This window comes from Hyperolius riggenbachi, chromosome 9 (genome assembly GCF_040937935.1).
Source record: "Hyperolius riggenbachi isolate aHypRig1 chromosome 9, aHypRig1.pri, whole genome shotgun sequence".
Taxonomy (NCBI): Eukaryota; Metazoa; Chordata; class Amphibia; order Anura; family Hyperoliidae; genus Hyperolius; species Hyperolius riggenbachi.
The window spans coordinates 262,338,723-262,360,572 of record NC_090654.1 but is presented as its reverse complement, the minus strand read 5'-3'; the positions used below and the strand labels follow the sequence as shown (position 1 = coordinate 262,360,572).

General features: G+C 45.0%; 1 protein-coding gene across 1 annotated transcript in view; it reads left to right on the top strand.

Annotated features, from left to right (window-relative positions):
* LRRC9 (leucine rich repeat containing 9) overlaps positions 1 to 21,850 on the top strand; it is a 150,775-nt gene that overhangs the window by 88,760 nt on the left and 40,165 nt on the right. Inside the window, exons 19-22 of the mRNA XM_068254432.1 lie at positions 5,603 to 5,728; positions 7,182 to 7,322; positions 12,525 to 12,702; positions 20,171 to 20,391. Of these exons, the coding sequence (XP_068110533.1) occupies positions 5,603 to 5,728; positions 7,182 to 7,322; positions 12,525 to 12,702; positions 20,171 to 20,391 (666 nt within the window). The remainder of the gene's footprint in view (positions 1 to 5,602; positions 5,729 to 7,181; positions 7,323 to 12,524; positions 12,703 to 20,170; positions 20,392 to 21,850) is intronic.

Sequence of the window (21,850 nt, the reverse complement as noted above, 5' to 3'; positions counted from 1 at the left end):
ACAATCTGCGGTGGTGATACTGTGTGACCTGTGATCTGCTGGATGCAACGTGGTATTGAATATAAGAGGTCCTCAAGAACTGTGAACTGTGAGAACTTTGGAGGGCAACGCACTTCAGTACACCAACTAGAGTCACACTAGGGGCTTGATTCACAAAAGCGTGCTAACACTTAGCACGCGGTGCAAAGCTGCTTTGCATGTGATATCATGCGCATAAAACGTTACACGCGTAAACTATTGACTTCACGCAAAGTCAATAGTTTACGCGCGTAAAGTTTTGTGCGCATTACATCGCGTGCAAACCAGCTTAGCACTGGCGTGCTAAGCATACACACTAATAGGTTAACACGCGAAGCACCATAGTTTTCACGTGCAAAGTGCACTTATCGTGCGAGCGGTGTAACGCTGTAAATTTTAGCACACGAACGGCATAAACTTTGCACGTGCAAAATGCTTAGCACGCAAGTTTGCACATGAAAAGCCTTAACACGTGATAACTGAGTTATCACCAGTTAGTGAATCGAGCCCTATATGTGCATATAGCATATTAAAGCGGACCCAAACCAAACATTTCTTTAATTCAAAATATTTAGTTGCACTACTCTGACACATACAAAGATAAATAAACACTCCTTCAAGCCTATGAGCATTTCAGTGTATGCCTTTCACCCTTCTCTTTTCATAACTAGGGTTATACAGGTGGCAGCCATTACTTCTGAGCTTAGTAGGAGGTTTTAGATCATGGGTGTGTTTGTCATCAGCTACCCTCCCTCACAGGGGCGTCGTCTATGGGAAATCTCACACAAGCTGAGATCACCTCCCCTGTGACATCATCAGTAGCAGCCTGTGTTTTGTTTTTGTTTTTTTATCTCTTCCACCAGTTTGCCGGAAAAATCCCGGCAATTTGAAAGGAAGGGAGGGGTTCCTCCAATAAATGTATTATATTTATTATGTATTATATTTGTCATCATGCTGCTGAAAAAAGACTGCTATTTATCATTATAATTTAGAAAATAGATTTTATTTCTGAAATCTATCTGTATTTTTAATTTGGGTCCACTTTAACCTCCTTGCCGGTTTTCCCGACCTGAGCTCGGGGTAGAAAAAAGAAGCTATTAGCGGTGATCCCGAGCTCAGGTCGGGGTAGGGAGTGCAGAGCTTTACCTTTAGTTGTGGAGTCCCGCACGCGATCTCGCTGCGCAGCGGGACTCCAGCCTCTCTCCCCGGCAGTGTGGGGTCTTTCCCTGGCTGCCGGGATCCCCCATGTCCCCACTATTCTTCCGGGGACCCGGCAGCCAGTTGGAGCAGCGGAGCCGTGGTGGTGGCAGCAGAGCGGTGGTGGCAGCGTGACGTCATCGGGGGCGGGGCTAATATTGAAAACGAACTTCTCTATATTAGAGAAATATAGAGAAGTTCGTTTATATGTATATTAGCGCCATCTTGTGGGCAAAGAGAAAACTGCAGCACAGGAGCCCAGAATGGTAAAACATTTTTTATTTTGCTGCAGATCTCCCTGCCAGAATGATATTTTTCAGGTTTTAGGGTCTGAAAGAGTGGAAAAAAAATTGCACCGCTTTTAGACCCTAAAATCTGGAAAGAATCAGAACGGCAAGGAGGTTAAGTGGGAGTGCCGCATGCCTGAACTGGATAGGATCGGTGCTGATTTTAGGGGAGCACAATTGAATGTTATTTAATCAGTAGAAGGAAATAGCAGCGCTTCCAAACAGACGCTGCACCTGAATTGACTACCTGCACAAGTATGCAGAGCTCGACTAACGGGCAGATTACACACCTTGTATTCCAAACAGGTACAGTAAAGGGGGGCGTTAGCTTCAGCATAAGTTGTGCACAAATTATCCCTAATAGACTCTCCTACGGCGGTGACGTGCCCCAACAGGAGAGAAACTAACCACTAATCTAGCAGTGAAACATGATATTTAATCAGTTGCTAGGCTGTAAATTTGACATTTCAGCTTTAGTTAAAAATCTACAACAGCAATGCAGACAGTAGATCCAGAACTAACTTACAGCATCTGGGCCCTAATTCAATTCAGTTTTTCTCCTGAGTTTTCTCCTAGGTGATATTTTCACAACTTATCCATAAAATGCATTTTAACCACTTCGCTGCCCGGGTACAGTATATCTACGCTCCTTTGGACTTCAGTTCCCTGCCCGAAGCGTAGATATGCGCACCCCCCGCCGCTGCCGCCGCGCTCCCGCTCGCACGTGCGCGCACTCCCGTGATCGTGCCCGCTCGCCCGGAGATCATTGAGCGGGAAAATCCATTCCCGTTCGTTGATCTCTGCCCCCGCAATGTTCGGCATACTTCCACGAGAAGCAGCGCGATCATTGTGAAAAAACTGTTTCCCAGCCTCCCTTCCTGCAAGCGTCCTTTCCGACGCTTGCAGGACGCCTGAAAAAAAAATTGTGGCCAAAAAGTAATACTACACCCAAAAAAATTTTTCACATACAAATACATTATTTTCACTATTCATTTTAACTCATTAACTCCCACACTCCCCAATTGTTACCAATATTTTTTTTTTTGTAATATTAAAATAAATTAAAAAAAATTACAATAAAAATAAACTTAAATAGTTACCTTAGGGACTGAAATCTTTAAATATTTATATCAAGAGGGTATAACACTGTTACTTTATAAATTATGCGCTTGTAATTAGGGATAGACACAAAACTGAAAAAAATGCACCTTTATTTGCAAATAAAATATTGGCGCCAAACATTGTGATAGGGACATAATTTAAACGGTGTAATAACCGGGACAAATGGGCAAATAAGTTACATGGATTTTAATTATAGTAGCATGCATTATTTAAAAACTATAATGGCGGAAAACTGAAAAATGTTTTTTTTTTTTCAAATGTTTTCCTATTTTCCCATTAAAACACATTTAGAATAAAATAATTCTTGGCATAGTGTCCCACCTAAAGAAAGCCTAATTGGTGGTGAAAAAAACAAAATATAGTTCATTTTATTGTGATAAGTAATGATAAAGTTATAGGCGAATGAATGTAAGGAGCACTGAAAGGAGAAAATTTCTCGGATGCTGAAGGGGTAAAACCTCTCAGTTGTGAAGTGGTTAAGACACCAGCAAGCAAGAAAATACTCAGAGTGATATGGACAATACTTTTTCACCTACTTTTTGGTACTTTGGTTCAATTGGGCTCTATTCACAAAACTTCTCATAAATGACTTATCACCTAATTGATAAAAATAACCTTTCAGCACATTTACAAGCAAAATAATCACTCAAATTAGTTGTTCCGGATTAACTTCATTTCAATATTACTCTTCTTACCTTAATTATATTAGGTAATTATTCACCCTGGCACTTATAAGCAATATTTCTCTAAATGTGACCTTGTATGTGACAGATACAATAATTTCTTTGTAGAAATGTAAAAACCTTAAGGCCTCTTTTACAGTGCGACATTAAAGTCGCACGTTAAAACCACAACTGCACACGTTGCGTTGGTGTCTAACGCTGCACGTTAAGTGAAAGTGCTGCATGCTGTGCGTTATACACGTTATCAGCTGCGGTAGACTGTTTTCACATGCTCAGTAATGACTCGGAGACATACTTTTCATTGCCTGTATTTTCTACTGTATATGCTGTATGCGTTGGTAACACTGCATTGTGACGTTTTGGGCGCGTTGCGTTGTAAGTTTGCGCTGCGACGTTAACGTTGCATCAAACCGCAACGTCCCACTGTGAAAGAGGCTTCAAGGACTACTGTAAGGGGATAGGGGGAAAAAGAGTTGAACTTACCTGGGGCTTCTAATGGTCCCCCGCAGACATCCTGTGCCCACGCAGCCACTCACTGATGCTCCGGTCCCCGCCTCAGGTTCACTTCTGGAATTTCCGACTTCAAAGTCAGAAAACCACTGCGGCCACGCCCTCGCTCCCACTGACGTCACCTGGAGCGTACTGTGCAGGCGCAGACTGTACTGGGCCACACAGGCACAGTGGTTTTCTGACTTTAAAGTCGGAAAATCCAGAAGTTAACCGGAGGCGGTCTTATGCTTACTTTTTTAGGCGTGTGCATGTTGCGCAGACAATGCTACAGATAAATAATAAGCAACTGTTTTGTAAAAAGGGAGTCTGTCCAGCGGTGTAGCTGGGGAGGCATGAAGGGGGGGCATCAGAATGATGAGTCCACACTAAAAGAATCTGCCAGAGGATTCCAATCTACAATGGAAAATAGCCAAGATACAAGTATTGCTCAGCGCTGATAAACAAATCTGGATTTCCCACACTTAGGACAGGGGAATCCTGATGATGGCACAAGGCCGAAACCAGTTGGGCTGGAGAACAGGTGAATAATCTGATGATCTGTTTACAGCACTAAGCACTTTATTGTGTTTATTATGTATATTGAGTTGTGGTTTGATGCACCCGGGACCAGTATGCATGGACCTGCAATGTAAGGCCTTTTAATTTCAGGAGTCAGATGATTTTTGTACCAAATCCACAGCCCTGGTAAGTATTAGAATAAAGAGTCGGAGTCAAGGAGTCAAAGTCGGAGCCATTTTGGGTACCTGGAGTCGGAGTCTGTGGTTTCATAAACTGAGGAGTCGGAGTTGGAGTCGGATGATTTTTGTACTGACTCCACAGCCCTGATTTTATCTGTGTGGTTTAAATAGACTGTATTACCCTCTGAAAAGCAACACCTGATTCCCGTTTAATATATTTGCGGTAGTGACCACTCTCTTCCTTTTGAGCACTAGGTTGCCCCAGGTGGCCGACCTGAGTGTGGGAAATCCAGATTTGTTTTGTCAGGGTTGAGGAACACTCGCATCTTAGCTTTATTAGATAAGCCACGTTCCTTAGGCACTACAGGTTCTCTTTAACACGTTTCCATTGCAAAACCGTACGTGTTTAGAGCACATATGACGTATTTTCAGTGATTACACTTCCTACTGCATTAGCCGAACAATACTCCATTACATTGGACGCCGTAATGATTTCAGCCCATAAAACCACAAATCACACATGATGGTAATTGGGGACATTTTATGTTCTAGCTGGGATTGAAAAAAAGCCGTCATTTGATGGGCTTGTTAATATCTGACACTGTTTGTGTGTCTTTGTTGTTTTCCGTGTCACAATAAGCAGTTTTATCAGAGTGCGAACAAAACCTCAATTACTCCTCAGTTTCACCTCATTCGATGCCAGCCTCAGACATCCTGTATAGTTTGGAGCCTAATGGTTCGCTCAGCATCAGATTTGCTGCCCCTTTTCACTGTCTTCATTACGTGCTCTTCCTCCATCCTTATTGTGCGAAGATTGGACGTCAGAAATGAAAATCTGCTTTTCTTCTGACTTTAATAAGGATGTCATCATTTAGCCGAGGCTAGACAATGGCGGCTGTCTCTTTCAGTGGTTCTGAATGAGGCATCCTGAATGCATGACCTAGTTTCTGGAGACCCCCGAGAGGCAGCACAATGCACACTGTTGCTCTTATACTGATGTGTAATAAACATTTTCTTTCTTCTCGCTGAGCTGTGAGACCATCGTACGGGGACAATGAAAAAAGTTATTGACAGACTCCAGTAGCTGACATGGTTGTCCTTTTCTAAGCCAGCTTCGGTGCGTTTGGTGGCCATCGGAAGATTGAAGTCGTTGACACACATGGACGGCGCTCCAATTACAGATGAAGAGGCGGCGGAATCCGCCATGTTTTTCACAGGAGGCCGAATTACACAGGTGGCACTTTGATAGTTTTTGGATTCAAATGTTTCTGTTTTATAAATAATGTTCTAGACTAAAGGGGTGTTTCCAAAAATGAGTCATTCTTGTACTGGTGCTGCCATTCCTACCCTACAGTTGTGCACTCCTAAGGATGGAGGCCCCAAGTGTAAAAATATATATAAACTTCTAATCGTTAAAGAGGAACTCCAGTGAAAATAATGTAATAAAAAAAGTGTTTCATTTTTACAATAATTATGTGTAAATGATTTAGTCAGTGTTTGCCCATTGTAAAATCTTTTAAATCCCTGATTTACAGTCTGACATTTATTACATGGTGACATTTTACTGTTGGCAGGTGATGTAGCTGCTGCATGCTTTTTTGGCAGTTGGAAACAGCTGTAAACAGCTATTTCCCACAATGTAACAAGGTTCACAGACAGGAAACTGCCAGGAGTACCACGGTCCTCAGAGTTTCTTGTGGGAGGGGTTTCACCACAATATCAGTCATACAGCACCCCCTGATGGTCTGTTTGTGAAAAGGAATAGATTTCTAATGTAAAAGGGGGTATCAGCTACTGATTGGGATAAAGTTCAATTCTTGGTCGGAGTTTCTCTTTAAGATAAGAAGAAGCGGTATTTAATAAATACATTTCCAGTACTACTGGTGTTGATGTCACCAGGAGAGGTAAGAGATTACCTCTCATTCTTATTTTAAGTATTAGAAGTTTATATATATTCTTACACTTGGGTGCCTCCTTCCTAATGAGTGCCCAGATCAACTTCCTTTACTAAAAACTACAAACCCCAGAGAGCGACCATCCAGTTTCCAGCAGGACCTTGGAAAACTGGGGGGGGGGGGTTAATCTCCTGCAGGCTTATACAGTGGTTGCACGAATCTGCAACCCACTCTTTGGCCAAATACTTTAGAGCTTACTCTGCATTCTCTGATTGATCCAATCAGAGCCGGGACAAGGCCCTCCAGCACCCAAGGCTGAGACACCAAAGTGCGCCCCTCCATCCCTCCCACCCCAGCCGTCACACACTGATTGCTATTAGACTAAGAGGCTCCCTCGGGCCTCCTACCCCCCAACACCTTAATCTCTAGATATCTGGCTTGCAGTCACTGCATGTTCCCCTTTTCTTATTTCTATCTGCTTCAAGCACAATAGGTGAATGATAGCTGAGTGAGTTGTGCGCCCCCTTCTACACTGCACCCTGAGGCTGGAGCCTCTTTAGCCTCTGCCTCGGCCCTGCCCTGGGTCCAATGCTTCCGAGTTCTGTGATTGAGCTAAAATGACAGAGTTGCGGTAATGCGGTATTTCTGCTGAAATCCGATTTCCGATCAGAAATGCCAATATCATTTCATTTCCGCGGAATCCGAACGAGCATTGCTAATCACTTTAACTGAGGACTCCTATTCTTATTTCATATGATGTGAGGAGCTAATTGTTTTTTCCTGTATGTGCAGGCGGTGCTGCTGACCAATGCAAGAACAGATACTGTGAAACCGCGCTGCCTCAGCCTATTACCTTCTGCTCAGATCCTCTCTGAGATGAGCGACAACTGCCTGGATCCATATGCTGAACTCAGTAACCGCTGGTATGATATGGTAAGAGAAATATTAACTGGCAGACATGATGTATTGTGCTCAGTCAGTTCTGATCGGTAAGGATAATATTTAAAGCGGATCAGAGGTGAAAAATTAACTATAACACGTAACTTGTCTGTCTATGTTACCTAAAGTTTAGATAGCTTACACAGCACATCTAGCTGCAAACAGCTTTAACAGAATGATTGATTATTCCTGTGATACAATGACAGCAGCCATGTTGTTCGTAAATATTACACAGAGGCAGGCTTATCTGCATCTTGAGCAAAAATACCTAATCCCCCCTCCTCCTCCCCTCTACCTCTGAAATCTCTGGCTATTAATACCCCCCCCCCCCCCCCCTCTCCTGCCCAGACTGAGCTCCCATGAGCCCTTGCTACTGTCTGAAAGTGCCTTGGCTCTCTGAAAACCTGTAGGCGGGGCTTGTGTAGTTTATAGGGAATTAGAGTATTGAAACAAAAAAGTATTTGGCTTGAGGAATGCCCTATAAACAGTAGGAAAGGAACACAATTATGCAATGGGTAAAAGTTCATCTCAGATCCACTTTAAGGAAAACATAAAAAGCACTAAATATACAGACGGTATTAAAGCGAAAATGTGCTTTCCAACAGTCTTGTGAAATTGCTGGCCATTTCAGACCAAATGTATAATTTTTGGAAATTGCACTGAAGTCAATGAGCTAACTCCTGCAGATAATAACTAAGCCCCTATACATGCTAAGTATGTTAAAGAGTATCTGTAGTGAAAAAAGTGCCCTTAGGGGAGGACAAAGCCTCTGGATCCTAATGAGGCTTCTCCTGACCTCCTCTACAGCCCGTTTCAAGTGGTGGGACTAACGAAAGTCCGTCGACATCACAGCTGCAGTAGTCATTGGGCTCCAGATCAACAAATATCCACTGACACGCTGCGCCAGCAGGCGATGCCTGGGATTGGTTTTGGTTTGCCTGTGTCCGGGGGGTAGTCACAGCAGAGGAAGGAGCGTGCGAGGGGCGACGGGGGACGCCTCTTTAGGAACCAGAGGTTTTCGCCTTCTGAGGGGAGTACTCCTTGGGGAGGTTTCCTTTAATCAAAGAGAATAGTATAAATAAGTAAAAAGGCCTTGTGGTTTTTAAAGTTACTCTAGAAAAATGGTTCTGAAAGGATACCCGAAGTGACATGTGACATGTGATAGGCGTGTATATGTACAGTGCTAAGCACACAAATAACTATGCTGTGTTCCTTTTTTTTTCTTTCTCTGCCTGAAAGAATTAAATATCAGGTATGTAAGTGGCTGACTCAGTTCTGACTCAGACAGGAAGTGACTACAGTGTGACCTCACTGATAAGAAATTCCAACTATAAGACACTTTCCTAGCAGAAAATGGCTTCTGAGAGCAGGAAAGAGATAAAAAAGGGTCAATAGTTCATAGATTTTAGCTCTGGCATACTTCAATAAATGTGTCGTTGAGCAAAAACAATAAAACGGTTACAACTTAAAAAGTAGATTTAAACATAAAATAAAACTGTGGAATATCTTAAAAAGTCATTTTTAGGATAAGGAAGATAGATACAATCGCAGTTAAATGATATAAAATAATAATGTGTTTTATAAATTTGATTACATTATAAGAAAACAGACAGCATGTGCTCCCCCTCCCAAGCCTCTTTCACCCATTGTTCCCCAATTAGGCTGTTATAGCCAGAAAAAGTCCAACTGCAGGGGGCTCCATTCCCTAAGCTATACCAGCCTGCATGGTCCATGACGTGTGTGTGTGTGTGTGTGTGTGTGTGTGTGTGTGTGTGTGTGTGTGTGTGTGTGTGTAAGGGGTGCTCTGTAAGAGGGCATCAGCAAAGTCTCCCCCTTTTTTACAAAGCCCTGTCCATATCATAAACAAGAGGTGCTCTTCTTCTGACCACATATGCTATTGCTCCGTTGTTATTGCCTGATGAAGCGGGATCAACCCTGCAAAACGCGTTGCATATTTGGAGTTCATAAATAAAATATATTGACTGTCTTTACTACAGTCGTTGTGCGTCTACTTGGATGAGGTAAGTCCACCACTACCTACTCTATTTACCAAGAATTAGTTTTTTTAAGCTCATTTAGCTTCCTTTTATCCTTTTGGCGCCTCTGTTCTCCTGCATAATATTGAGTCCACCCTGGGTGGAGGGTTGAACCCCCTTTTTCTCAGCTACAGAGAGCGACTTCTTATTCCTGAGTGGGGTCAGGAAAATCTCCCCACCTGCCTTTACAGTGGTTGCCTAATGGTAACCCTGGTTTGTGAGTATTAATATTTACTCTATCTAGTAACCATTTACCAGTACATATTACACTATTGGGGCTCTTGGTGTTCCTTGTTTTTATCTCGTTGCAATATCATAAACAAGGGCTCATCTCCATCTCTATGCACTAGAGCACAGGTGTCGATCTCCAGTTCTCAAGGGCCATACCATGCCAGTGTTTAGGATGGACAGAGAAATGGAGAAACGTGTTTTATATGATGAACCATATCGTTCCTGATTCAGTCCCATGAATTCATTTGCGCCGTGCCAAAAATGTGTGAGGACTTTGGCTCTGTATTATCAGTTTACTTCTTTCTTCTCTCTTTTGTGATCTTGATTCCATAGGCGCTTCCCATGCGTCCTCTCTCTGTTGGACTATGAACGCCACAACACCGCTCCACACACGCATTCTCTATATTACTGTACAGATTGCCTCTGCAAATGCATCTTTAAAATCACTCGCCAGGGCTCCCCATTGATTTACTCAGGGAGGATTTTCATAGGTCAAGTTAGTGGACCAATGGAAAACTGTGATAAATTACAAGGATATAACATTTAAAGGGATACTTAAGTCTGGGCAAAAACATGAGTTTAACTCACCTGGGGCTTCCCTCAGCCCCCTGCAGCTGATCGGTGCCCTCGCAGCTCCGCTCCGATGCTCCTGGACCCGCCGGCGACGACTTCCGGTTTCGCCGTCACCGGTCGACAGGCATGGGAACGCGAGTGATTGTTCGCGTTCCCAGCCACAATAGCACCCCCTAGGCTACTATTGCGGCAAGAAGGCCGCAATAGTAGTATAGGGGGTGCTATTGTGGCTGGGAACGCGAACAATCACTCGCGTTCCCATGCCTGTCGACCGGTGATGGCGAAACCGGAAGTGTTCGCTGGCGGGTCCTGGAGCGTCAGAGCGGAGCTGCGAGGGCACCGATCAGCTGCAGGGGGCTGAGGGAAGCCCCAGGTGAGTTAAACTCATTTTTTTGGCCAGACTTAAGTATCCCTTTAAGGAAAGTCTTTGGGGAAACCAATTTTGAAGATGATTTTAACTTTTAAGATACATTTTCTTCAATAATGATACATTTATCCATCCATAAGCAATAAAAGCCCATTAGAGTTTGTAAAATTTGCAAAAAAATGATTCTTATAGACATTTTCTTTTAGGTGACAATGACGACTTGTTACGAGTCACAAGGAGCTGTCTTTAGGTCTTAAAATTACAATATTTATCTGTTCAAAAACAGTTAATTTATTTTGATGACAATACCACTTTAACCACTTCGCATTCAGTCGTTTTCACTTTATGCATCCGAGCAATGTTCACCTCCCATTCATTAGCCTATAACTTTATCACTACTTATCACAATGAACTGATCTATATCTTATTTTTTCCGCCATCAATTAGGCTTTCTTTGGGGGGTACATTTTGCTAAGAGCCACTTTACTGTAAATGCATTTTAACAGGAAGAATAAGAAAAAAAACTGAAAAAATTCATTATTTCTCAGTTTTCGCCATTATAGTTTTAAAATAATACATGCCTCCATAATTAAAACCTACGTATTGTATTTGCCCATTTGTCACGGTTATTTCACTGTTTATGTCCCTATCACAATGTATGGCGACAATATTTTATTTGGAAATAAGTGCATTTTTTCCGTTTTGCATTCATCACTATTTACAAGCTTATAATAATTAAAAAAAAGAAATATTTCATCTTTACATTGATATTTAAAAAGTTTAGACCCTTAGGTAAATATTTACGTGTTTGTTTTTTTTATTGTAATGTTTTTTGCTTTTTTTTATTAAACATTTTATGTGTGTATTTTTTGGAGGGTGGGATATAAATTGTAATTTTTAAAAATAAATATATGATTATTTTTATATTTTTTTACATTTAGGTGTAGATTTACTTTTTGTCCACAAGATGGCGGCCATGAGTTTGTTTACATGACGTCACTTTAAGCGTAACATACGCTTAGAGAGACGCATGAGGGCCGTCGCTTTTTCTGCGGGGGAGAGGAATCAGTGATCGGGCACCATAGCCCGATTCACTGATTACCTGGCTAAAGAACCGCGGGCCGGGAGCGCGCGTGCACGCGCGCGATCGGCCACGGGAGCACACATGGCCTCCTGGACGTAACTTTTATGTCCATGAAGGTTCATTGGTTAAAGAAGAGCTGTCAGCCATACTATCTCATAAAACATACAAACACACATATATAAGTAGATAAATACTTGCTCTACCTACATAACATACAGCATGTATTGCACTGTCCACATTTTGATTTTAGTGATTTTTCTATAGTAAAAAAAGAGATACTTCTTAGGATTTTCCATTTTGACTGTGGCTATCTTGAAGCCAATCTTGACATCATTTCCTCCCTTACTCTGTCTGTGTCTCATTGCTCGCCCTCCTCCCAATCTTCAGATACTCCCACCCAGCTCTGCAGTAGAAATTGCATTGTCTTAGCATAAGAAATATTGGCCAAACAGAGAGGAACAGTGGTGTGGGAGGGAAAGAGGCTTCAACCAATCAGACTGCATTAGTTATGGCTGAGGGGAGAATAAGAAAAAAAAGACAACCCAGCATGCCCTGCAACTTCCTTTGTGCGGTATATGTACCAAATAAGAGTCGGAAACTGGGGAATTATGTTTTATGGAGAAAAAAAGTAAGAGTGATTTTTAACTTTTGGATTGTTAGGTTAGCATCCTTATAACTTGTTTACCAGATAAAAATAAAGAATTGATTTTTGATTTTATGCCTGACAATTATACTTTTAGGAGAATGTTTGTCTTACCTGAATAGTGATAATGCTGTTGGGCTCTTGCTTCTCTTCTCTCTAGGGGGATGCTTGCATGGAGACTGTATTCATCTTTCCTTACTTGCATCAGTTATGACTAGGGGCTTTCTGTTGATATTAGATAATGTGTTGTATGTCCTTCTAGGTGACATCCATAAATATGGATGGACAAAAACTCTCCAAAATCACGAATCTGGAAAAGCTGGGAAATTTACGATGGGCTACCTTCAACAACAATTACCTGACCAAAATTGAAGGTCTAGAACGTTGTGTCAGTTTAGAGGAGCTTTACCTGGATGGAAACTGCATCACAAAACTGGAAGGTATGTAACGGTAGCCGGACAGTCTGTCCAGTAGATGGTTCTGTTAGATCGCACTTCTCCTGTGGGAGCTGATTTCAGAAAAATTGGGGAGAAAATATCAAATGTTGAGCAGCAGTACTAAGAGTTTTGTAAAGACAAACGGCAACTTGTGTTGATAACCGTATCTGTCACCAGTGACCTTGGTGTCCTTCAAAAACACTGGCAAACTTTATGACGCATAGGGAAACAGGAAGTGGAGAGTAGTCGGCTGCTGAAAAGCGTGGATGTGTTGCATGGACAGGTGAGAGGGAGGGAGGAAGGATGTCGGCCCCACTTCTGCCAGACGGGTGACACCCCTTCCAGCGCACTGCGCATGCGTATGACGTCACAATGCCATGCGCTTGACGTCATACGCATGTGTACAGTGTGCTCCTGGCCATGGGCAGCCCGGCTAGCGCCTGCGCAGTCACCCTGACTCTGGCGACTAAGAAGAGGATCCCGTGGTGCTTTCAGGTACAATGAGTGGGGCAGAGAGGAGAACAGGGGGAGCAGTAGACAGGTGACAGTATATGCCTGCTTCCCGTTTTCAATGTTTTTTCGGCTCTGGTGTCCTTTAAATGTGTATATTTATCTGGCAGCGGGCTGCGTCAATTGTGTGTAGACTGGTGCTTAACGCCCCAGTTTGGTTTTATGGGGTAGGGTACTTATCATTCATTTGATGTGAGTTTTGATACTAAATAAATTGAATTCATGTTTAATTTGAGATTCCAGTGGTTCATGCTTGTGTGTACTTAGTCCTAATTGCCACAGGTTGAGCTCCCTAGGGGTTTACACAGTAAGTCTGAGCTAAGCTGAGACACTTCAACCAGATATTACACACCATTGCAGAAATGGCCAACATAAGAAGGACTGCCCAAAAGAGACCATCAAAGAAAAACTCAAACAAATGGTTCGACAGTGAATGCAAGTCACTAAGAAACAACCTACGAGCCATATCAAACAAAAAACACAGACATCCAAACAACATGGAATTGAGGACAGCACATGACGCCGCACAACGTCAATATAAAGCGACCATTAAAAAGAAAAAACAAAATCACATCCAAAATCGACTCGAACGGCTTGAAGAATCCCTGCAAGACAACTCCTTTTGGGAGACCTGGAAACAAATTGGCAAAAAACCCAAACAAAATAATCAGCATATCCAAAATGGCCAAGTCTGGCTACAATACTTCAAAGACCTATACAGAGACATTCCTATAAAAGAACTCAGCCCAGAACAAGAACAAATATTCAGCAAATTAAAGAACCTGGAGGAGAAGGTGAAAGATTTTCAAAACCCACTTGACACACCTTTCACACTGGAGGAAATAAAAGAGAAGATACAATCCATGAAAGGCAAAAAAGCTAGTGGCACAGATGGAATCCTATCAGAAATGATCAGGTCTGGCACCACAGAAATCCATGCTGCAATACGGAAACTATTCAACCTGGTCCTGTACGCCGGTTACTTCCCTGAGGTCTGGAATGAAGGACTTATAACTCCCATTTACAAGAGTGGAGATCGCTATGACCCAGCCAACTACAGAGGCATCTGTGTGAGCAGCACACTGGGAAAACTGTTCAACAGCATCCTGAATAAGAGAATCCTCACCTTTCTCACACAGCACAATGTTATCAGTAAGAGCCAAGCAGGTTTTATGCCAAACCATCGCACCACCGACCACATCTACACCCTGCACACCCTTATCAAGCACCATGTACACAGACGAAGAAAGGGAAAAATATTTGCCTGCTTTGTGGACTTTAAAAAGGCTTTTGACTCAGTGTGGCATCCAGGTTTGTTCCTGAGACTCCTAGAGAGCGGAATAGGAGGGAAAACATATGATGTCATAAAGAGCTCATACACTGGGAACAAGTGCAGTGTGAAAGTAAATGGGAAAAGAACACCTTTTTTCCTCCAGGGTCGGGGGGTAAGACAGGGTTGCAGCCTGAGTCCAACACTTTTCAACATATACATCAACAAATTAGCCTCAGCCCTAGAGGCTTCATCAGCACCAGGACTCACCCTGCATGACACAACAGTGAAATTCTTACTGTATGCAGATGACCTCTTACTGCTATCACCAACTAAAGAAGGCCTACAAGACAGCCTAGAAACCCTGGAGAAATTTAGCACAACATGGGCACTCCCCATTAATCTAAAGAAAACCAAAACCATTGTGTTCCAGAGGAAAAACAGGTCAGCCCAGAGCCCATCCTTTATACTCAATGACTGTGAAATCAGCAGAACCGATAAATATACCTACCTTGGTCTGGAAATCAACCAATCAGGAAGCCTTAAGTCAGCCATGGAGGCCCTAAAAGCCAAAGCATGCCGAACGTTCTATGCCATCAGGAAAGAACTGTACCACCTCAAACCACCAGTAAAGGTCTGGCTGAAGGTTTTTGACAGTGTCATCACCCCAATCCTACTGTATGGAAGTGAAGTATCGGGCCCCACCACCTACCCAGACCAATCAAAATGGGAATCCAGCCCAACAGAAATATTCCACCTTGAGTTCTGCAAACACCTTCTCCATGTCCATCGGAGTACCTCAAACAATGCCTGCCGAGCTGAGCTGGGGAGATTCCCATTACTGCTTGAGGTACAGAAAAGAGTGTTGTCCTTCTGGGCCCACCTACAGAGCAGCAGCCCCGACTCACCCCACTACAAAGCCATGCTGCACAATGAAGACAAAGAAAAGCCGTGTGCACTGAAAGTCGTGGTCAGCTCTATACTCCCTCCAACCCCCGACCCACAGGTCATAACAAAAGTCCAGATAAAACACACCACAGCTAAGAGCAAAGAAAACTATGTGGAAAAATGGAGGAGTGAAATAAAACAGTCACAAAAGCTAGCCATATACCAGTCTCTACAAAGAGAATATAAAATGGCCCCATACCTGGAAAAGCTGCAAAACTCTCAAGAGAGGAAAATCCTGAGTGTATACAGATTGAGTGCTCACAACCTCGAAATAGAGTCTGGGAGACACAGACAGACGTACAAACCCAGGGAAGAGAGACTATGCAAACACTGTGAGCAGAAGACCCTTGAGGATGAAAGCCACTTCCTGCTGCACTGCCCCAAATATACTGCAACCAGGGACAGTGGCGTTCCTACCATAGGGCGGCATGGGGCGCCCCGCACCGGGTGTCGGGCGCCCCAGGGGGTGTCATCAAGGCCCCCACAGAGGCCTGTGCCGGCCGGACAGGAGGGGGAAAGCAACCCGGAAAGGAGGGGTGGCGGGGAAAGCGGCGGGGAGGGGGGCCGGACCCCCCACCTCCCTCACCTGGGTCCCCTCCTTCTGGCGCTTCACCCTCCTAATTAGCAGCAGCTTGATGAGCGGGCAGGAGCGGGCGGAGAAGACTTACTCACCTACTTCCTGCGTTCCAGGCGATGGCAAATAGCGTCATCGTCACCTGACGCTGGTCTCCACCTTCTCCACCGCCCACTGTGCTTCCTGATTTGCGGAAGCACAGTGAGCGACAGAGAGACCAGCGTCACGTGAGGATGACGTTATGCGCCATCGCCTGGAGCAGGTGAGTAAGTCCTCCCCGCCCGCTTCGCTAAGCTGCTGGCTGCTGCTAATTAGGAGGGGGAAGCGCCGGAAGGAGGGGACCCCGCCACCCCACCTTCCAAGCTTCCCTCATACCGGGGGCCACTATGCTACACTGGGGGCACCTATGCTACACTGGGGGCCACTATGCTACACTGGGGGCCACTATGCTACACTGGGGGCCACTATGCTACACTGGGGGCACCTATGCTACACTGGCGGCCACTATGCTACACTGGGGGCCACTATGCTACACTGGGGGCCACCATGCTACACTGGGGGCCACCATGCTACACTGGGGGCCACTATGCTACACTGGGGGCCACTATGCTACACTGGGGGCACCTATGCTACACTGGGGGCCACTATGCTACACTGGGGGCACCTATGCTACACTGGCGGCCACTATGCTACACTGGGGGCCACTATGCTACACTGGGGGCCACCATGCTACACTGGGGGCCACCATGCTACACTGGGGGCCACCATGCTACACTGGGGGCCACTATGCTACACTGGGGGCCACTATGCTACACTGGGGGCACCTATGCTACACTGGGGGCCACTATGCTACACTGGGGGCCACTATGCTACACTGGGGGCCACTATGCTACACTGGCGGCCACTATGCTACACTGGCGGCCACTATGCTACACTGGGGGCCACTATGCTACACTGGGGGCCACTATGCTACACTGGGGGCACCTATGCTACACTGGGACCACTATGCTACACTGGGGCCACTATGCTACACTAAACTATACTGGGGCCACTATGCTATACTGGGGCAACTATACTAGCTATACTGGGGCAGTGGCGGTGCCAGGGGGGTGGTTTGGGTGCTGAAGCACCCCCTAATATTGTCCAAGCACCCCCAGCGTGAACTGATTTTCGGCGTCTAATAGACGCTGTGTCAGTTCACTGACAGCAGCAGCCCGCAGCTCCAACAGCGGCAGAGCAGGGCTACAGTAAAATGGCGTCCGAAGCCCTGCTCTGGAGACTGAGTCTGCAATGCAGGGCTTCGGGCGCCATTTTCCCGTAGCCCTGCTCTCACCGCGGGAGTTTCAGTTGCTGGCTGCAGAGGATCGTGAGAGCTGCGCGCCGGACGGAGGCCGGGACAGGAGGTCTGCTGCTGCTTCAGGTGAGTAAATTTTTATTTAATTTATATTAGCAGGTGTATCGACTGTTCTGGCCAGGTCTGCTACATGATTGAAGTGTTTTCTGGCCAGGTTGCCACATGATTGCATATATTTTCTGGGCAAATCTGCCGACATGATTGCATGTATTTTCTGGGCAAATCTGCCGACATGATTGCATGTATTTTCTGGGCAAATCTGCCGACATGATTGCATGTATTTTCTGGGCAAATCTGCCGACATGATTGCATGTATTTTCTGGGCAAATCTGCCGACATGATTGCATGTATTTTCTGGGCAAATCTGCCGACATGATTGCATGTATTTTCTGGGCAAATCTGCCGACATGATTACATGTATTTTCTGGGCAAATCTGCCGACATGATTGAACGTGTTTTTTGGGCAAATCTGCCGACATGATTGAACGTGTTTTTTGGGCAAATCTGCCGACATGATTGCATATATTTTCTGGGCAAATCTGCCGACATGATTGCATGTATTTTCTGGGCAAATCTGCCGACATGATTGCATGTATTTTCTGGGCAAATCTGCCGACATGATTGCATGTATTTTCTGGGCAAATCTGCCGACATGATTGCATGTATTTTCTGGGCAAATCTGCCGACATGATTGCATGTATTTTCTGGGCAAATCTGCCGACATGATTGAACGTGTTTTTTGGGCAAATCTGCCGACATGATTGAACGTGTTTTTTGGGCAAATCTGCCGACATGATTGAACTATTTTCTGGTCAAATCTGTTCACATTACGTGTATTTTCTTGAGAAAACCTGAACAATTATGTGAATTTTCTGGGGAAAGGCCCACTGTCTTTGTGTTGCACTTTTAAGGGGAACCCGAGGTGAGAATAATATTGGGCTGCAATATTTATCTCCTTTTAAGCAATACCAGCTGCCTGGCTGCTGTGCTGGTCCTCTGCATCTAATTCTTTAAACCATAGACCCTGAATAAGCAAGCAGCAGGTCAGGGGCTTCTGACAATATTGTCAGAACTGACAAGATTAGCTGCATGCTTGTTTCTGGTGTAATTCAGTTCACTACTGCAGCCAAATAGATCAGCAGGGCTGCCTATTGTTTAAAAGAAAATGAATATGGCAGCCTCCATATCACTCTTATCCCGGGTTCACTTTAAATTAGTTAGCTCTGCCCTCATCCGGTCATGGCCACGCCCATTTTTCGCCGCGGCGCGCAATGCGCGCCGCATGTTATAACCGCACCCATTTTTTGTTAGCTATACTGGTGCCACTATACTATACTAAGGACAACTTTAGGGGGGGGAGCGAGCCTACACCTGGCATTACCCGCCGTGTCACGTTTAGCATGCCACATTTGCTGTTTTTTTTTTTTTTTAATGGGGGGGGGGGGGTGTCTTTTTAATACCCAGCACCGGGTGTCAAATGCCCTAGGTACGCCACTGACCAGGGACACTTACTTTAAGAAATTGTCGGAACTATTCCCAGACTTTCTCACACTAGAAGATGAGAGAAAAACATATATCCTACTAGGAGAAGAGGAATCCACAGTGACAATCGCTGCACACTATGTCACAGCATGCCACAGACTGAGAGGAGCATAACAGAACTGTAAACCTAAAAATGTCCACTGACTGCTTAGCCATTGTCCCCCTACCCCACCCCCTCCCATGTCCCCTATTTCCCCTTGCTTTGGCAATACCTGTAATGAATCTTGGTCATGCCAATAAAGCTATCTTTGATTTGATTTGATTTGCTTTCATTTTTATATTTGAAAAACAGAAGCTTGCCTTGAGAAGAGGAAGCATCTGGATCCTTCAGCGGCTTACCCCATCTTCCTCCACCAAGCTGTTCATGAACAAGGACACCCAAAGACCTGCTGCACTGTGCCTGCGCAGTGGCACGGCCCCGCTCCGGCTTCGGCAGAAAGAGGTGGGCCCAGTCAGGTCCATGCTACCCCGCAGGTGCAGATGGCTCACGCATTGCATTGTAAGCCGTCAACAAGGGTGTGCAAGAAGTTTTGCGGAGGGGACAAGCTTCTGGAGGCTTCCCTCTGTTGAGGAACATAAATTGGTCACTTTTTCTCTCTACAGGTTTCCTTTAAAAATCAGGGACTAAAAGCGGACCTAAACCCAAGACTTTCTTTCTGCTCTAAAACATAAGCAACAGCATAATAACCTTTACAGGAAAACATTTCCTTATTACAGCTTATACAGCTCATTCAGAGATGCTGCAGTGTTGTTACTTCCTGGTTTGCTGGGAGCACAGAAAGTGTTAAACTCCCATGTTATCTCTAAATACAAACAGGATGGGTTTCTCTGTATGTTCCTTCTCTAATGTGGAAGAGTTTAGGTCCTCTTTAATTGTCGGAAAATATCAGTGTGTAATAATTGTTGCACACTGTGTGGAAGTTGTGGGGCCTGGCCGGGAACACTGCTCACTACACTCTAATAGGGATGGTCAGTGAGATGCAAATGCCTCCTTGCATTCAAATTTCATGGAAATGTTATGCAGCTTGAACTTGGACCAATAAAAATTGAATGGAAGTTATTCCGATTGGTCTCATTTCAAACTGCATACAATTTACATGAAATTTAAATGCAAGGATAATTTCTTTGCATCTCTTTGATCATCCCTACACCCTAATTCTTCCGTACTGCAGTGCTGATGTTTTGTTACAAAATTCAATAAAATAAAATTGCACTGAGGTCCACAACAACATTATTTCATTCCATACAGTGCATAACTAACATTATTTTGCAGGCCTTTCAAAGCTGGTGAAACTTCGGCATCTCAGCATAAATGACAATCAACTGACAAGCTTCGATAAGGACATAATGGATAATTTATCACATCTGCACTTCCTCTCTGCTGAGAACAATAACATCAGCACCCTGGCAGGACTTCAGAAAGCCCACCCTCTGATAGAACTCTACCTGAGCAATAACCGGATCAACAACAACCAGGAAGTCTACCACCTCAAGGTGAGTCAGCATGAGTTGTTTCCAAAACTACAGTGATGGCCACCGTGCAGGGCGGGGACAAGGTTCTTCAGCACTAGAGGCAAAGATTACCCTCCTCCACCCCACCCCCCCACAGTATTAAGTAGGTTGCAGCCCCATATAGGTAGCCAGATGTGCCCCCATTATTAGGTAGCCCCCTCCCCAGTTTATATAGCTAGATGTGCCTCCAGTATTAGCTAGGTCCCCTTTCCCCCTGTATCGGTAGCCAGATGTGCCCACAGTAGTAGGTAGCCCCCTCCCCAAGTATATAGGTAGCCCTCCCCCAGTATAGATAGCCAGAAGTGCCCCCAGTAGTAGGTAGCCCCCTCCCCCAGTATAGATAGCCAGATGTACCCCAGTATTAGGTAGCTCCCTCCTGGAAGCCAGATATGCTTACAGTATTAGATAGGTCCCATCCCTAGTATGGATAGCCAGATGTACCCCAGTATTAGGTAGCTCCCTCCCCCAATATAGGTAACCAGATGTGCCCACCGTTGTAGGTAGCCCCTGCCCCAGTATGGATAGCCATATGTACCCCAGTATTAGGTAGCTCCCTCCCCCAGTATAGGATGTGCTTACAGTATTAGGTAGCCCCCATCCGTAGTACATAGCCAGTTGTACAGTATTAGGTAGCCTCCCAACTTGGTGAGGGGGAGCAGAGGCGCTCTCAGGGCTCTGCGCCCAGAGGCTGGTGCCTCCCAAGCCTCTGCCATGGCCCGGCCCTGGCCATGTGTCCATTCACATTAAAGGATATCCGAGGTGATGGATAAAAACTAGCTTTACTTACTTGGGGCTTCTTACAGGCCCCAGAAGTTAGGTCTGTCCCTCGCAGCAACTCAGGACTTCTCTCGGGTGCCGCTGGCATCCTCTGAAGTATCGCCAACCCTCGTCAAGTTGGCGTCTTCTGCGCATGCAGCGGTTTGCACCGTGCGTGAACGTGCCCACATCAACGGCAGCGTATTGCACAGTGGACACTGCCCCGCACAGGGCAGAAGACGCTGACCCGTTAGGGGTCAGCGATACTTTAGAGGCCGCCACCGGGAGACACACGTAACTTCTAGGGGCTGGAAGAAGCCCCAGGTAAGTAGAGCTAGGTTTTATCCATTGCCTCAGATAGCCTGTAAAGTGCAGAGAGTCCCAGCAATGCCCAGGCTCGCACTTCAGTATGCGGCACTGTTCACACAGCTTGCAGTGGGACGCAGCACCTTGTATAAAATGCATTCAGGCACCTTATGGAGTGCTGAACAAGAGTGTCCCGATTCACTTGTATTGAATGGTGCTGCCTTGCTCCCTACTCTACTACTGAGTGTGAAGGGTTGTCCATAACTGCCCACTCTGGAGTTCCATGGCAGTCCCCACTGCACAATCTGTACTCTAGAGCATCTGCTTGCCAGTCTATCAATGCATCCCCATCTGAAAAAAGCATGGCAAGTTTGTGCAT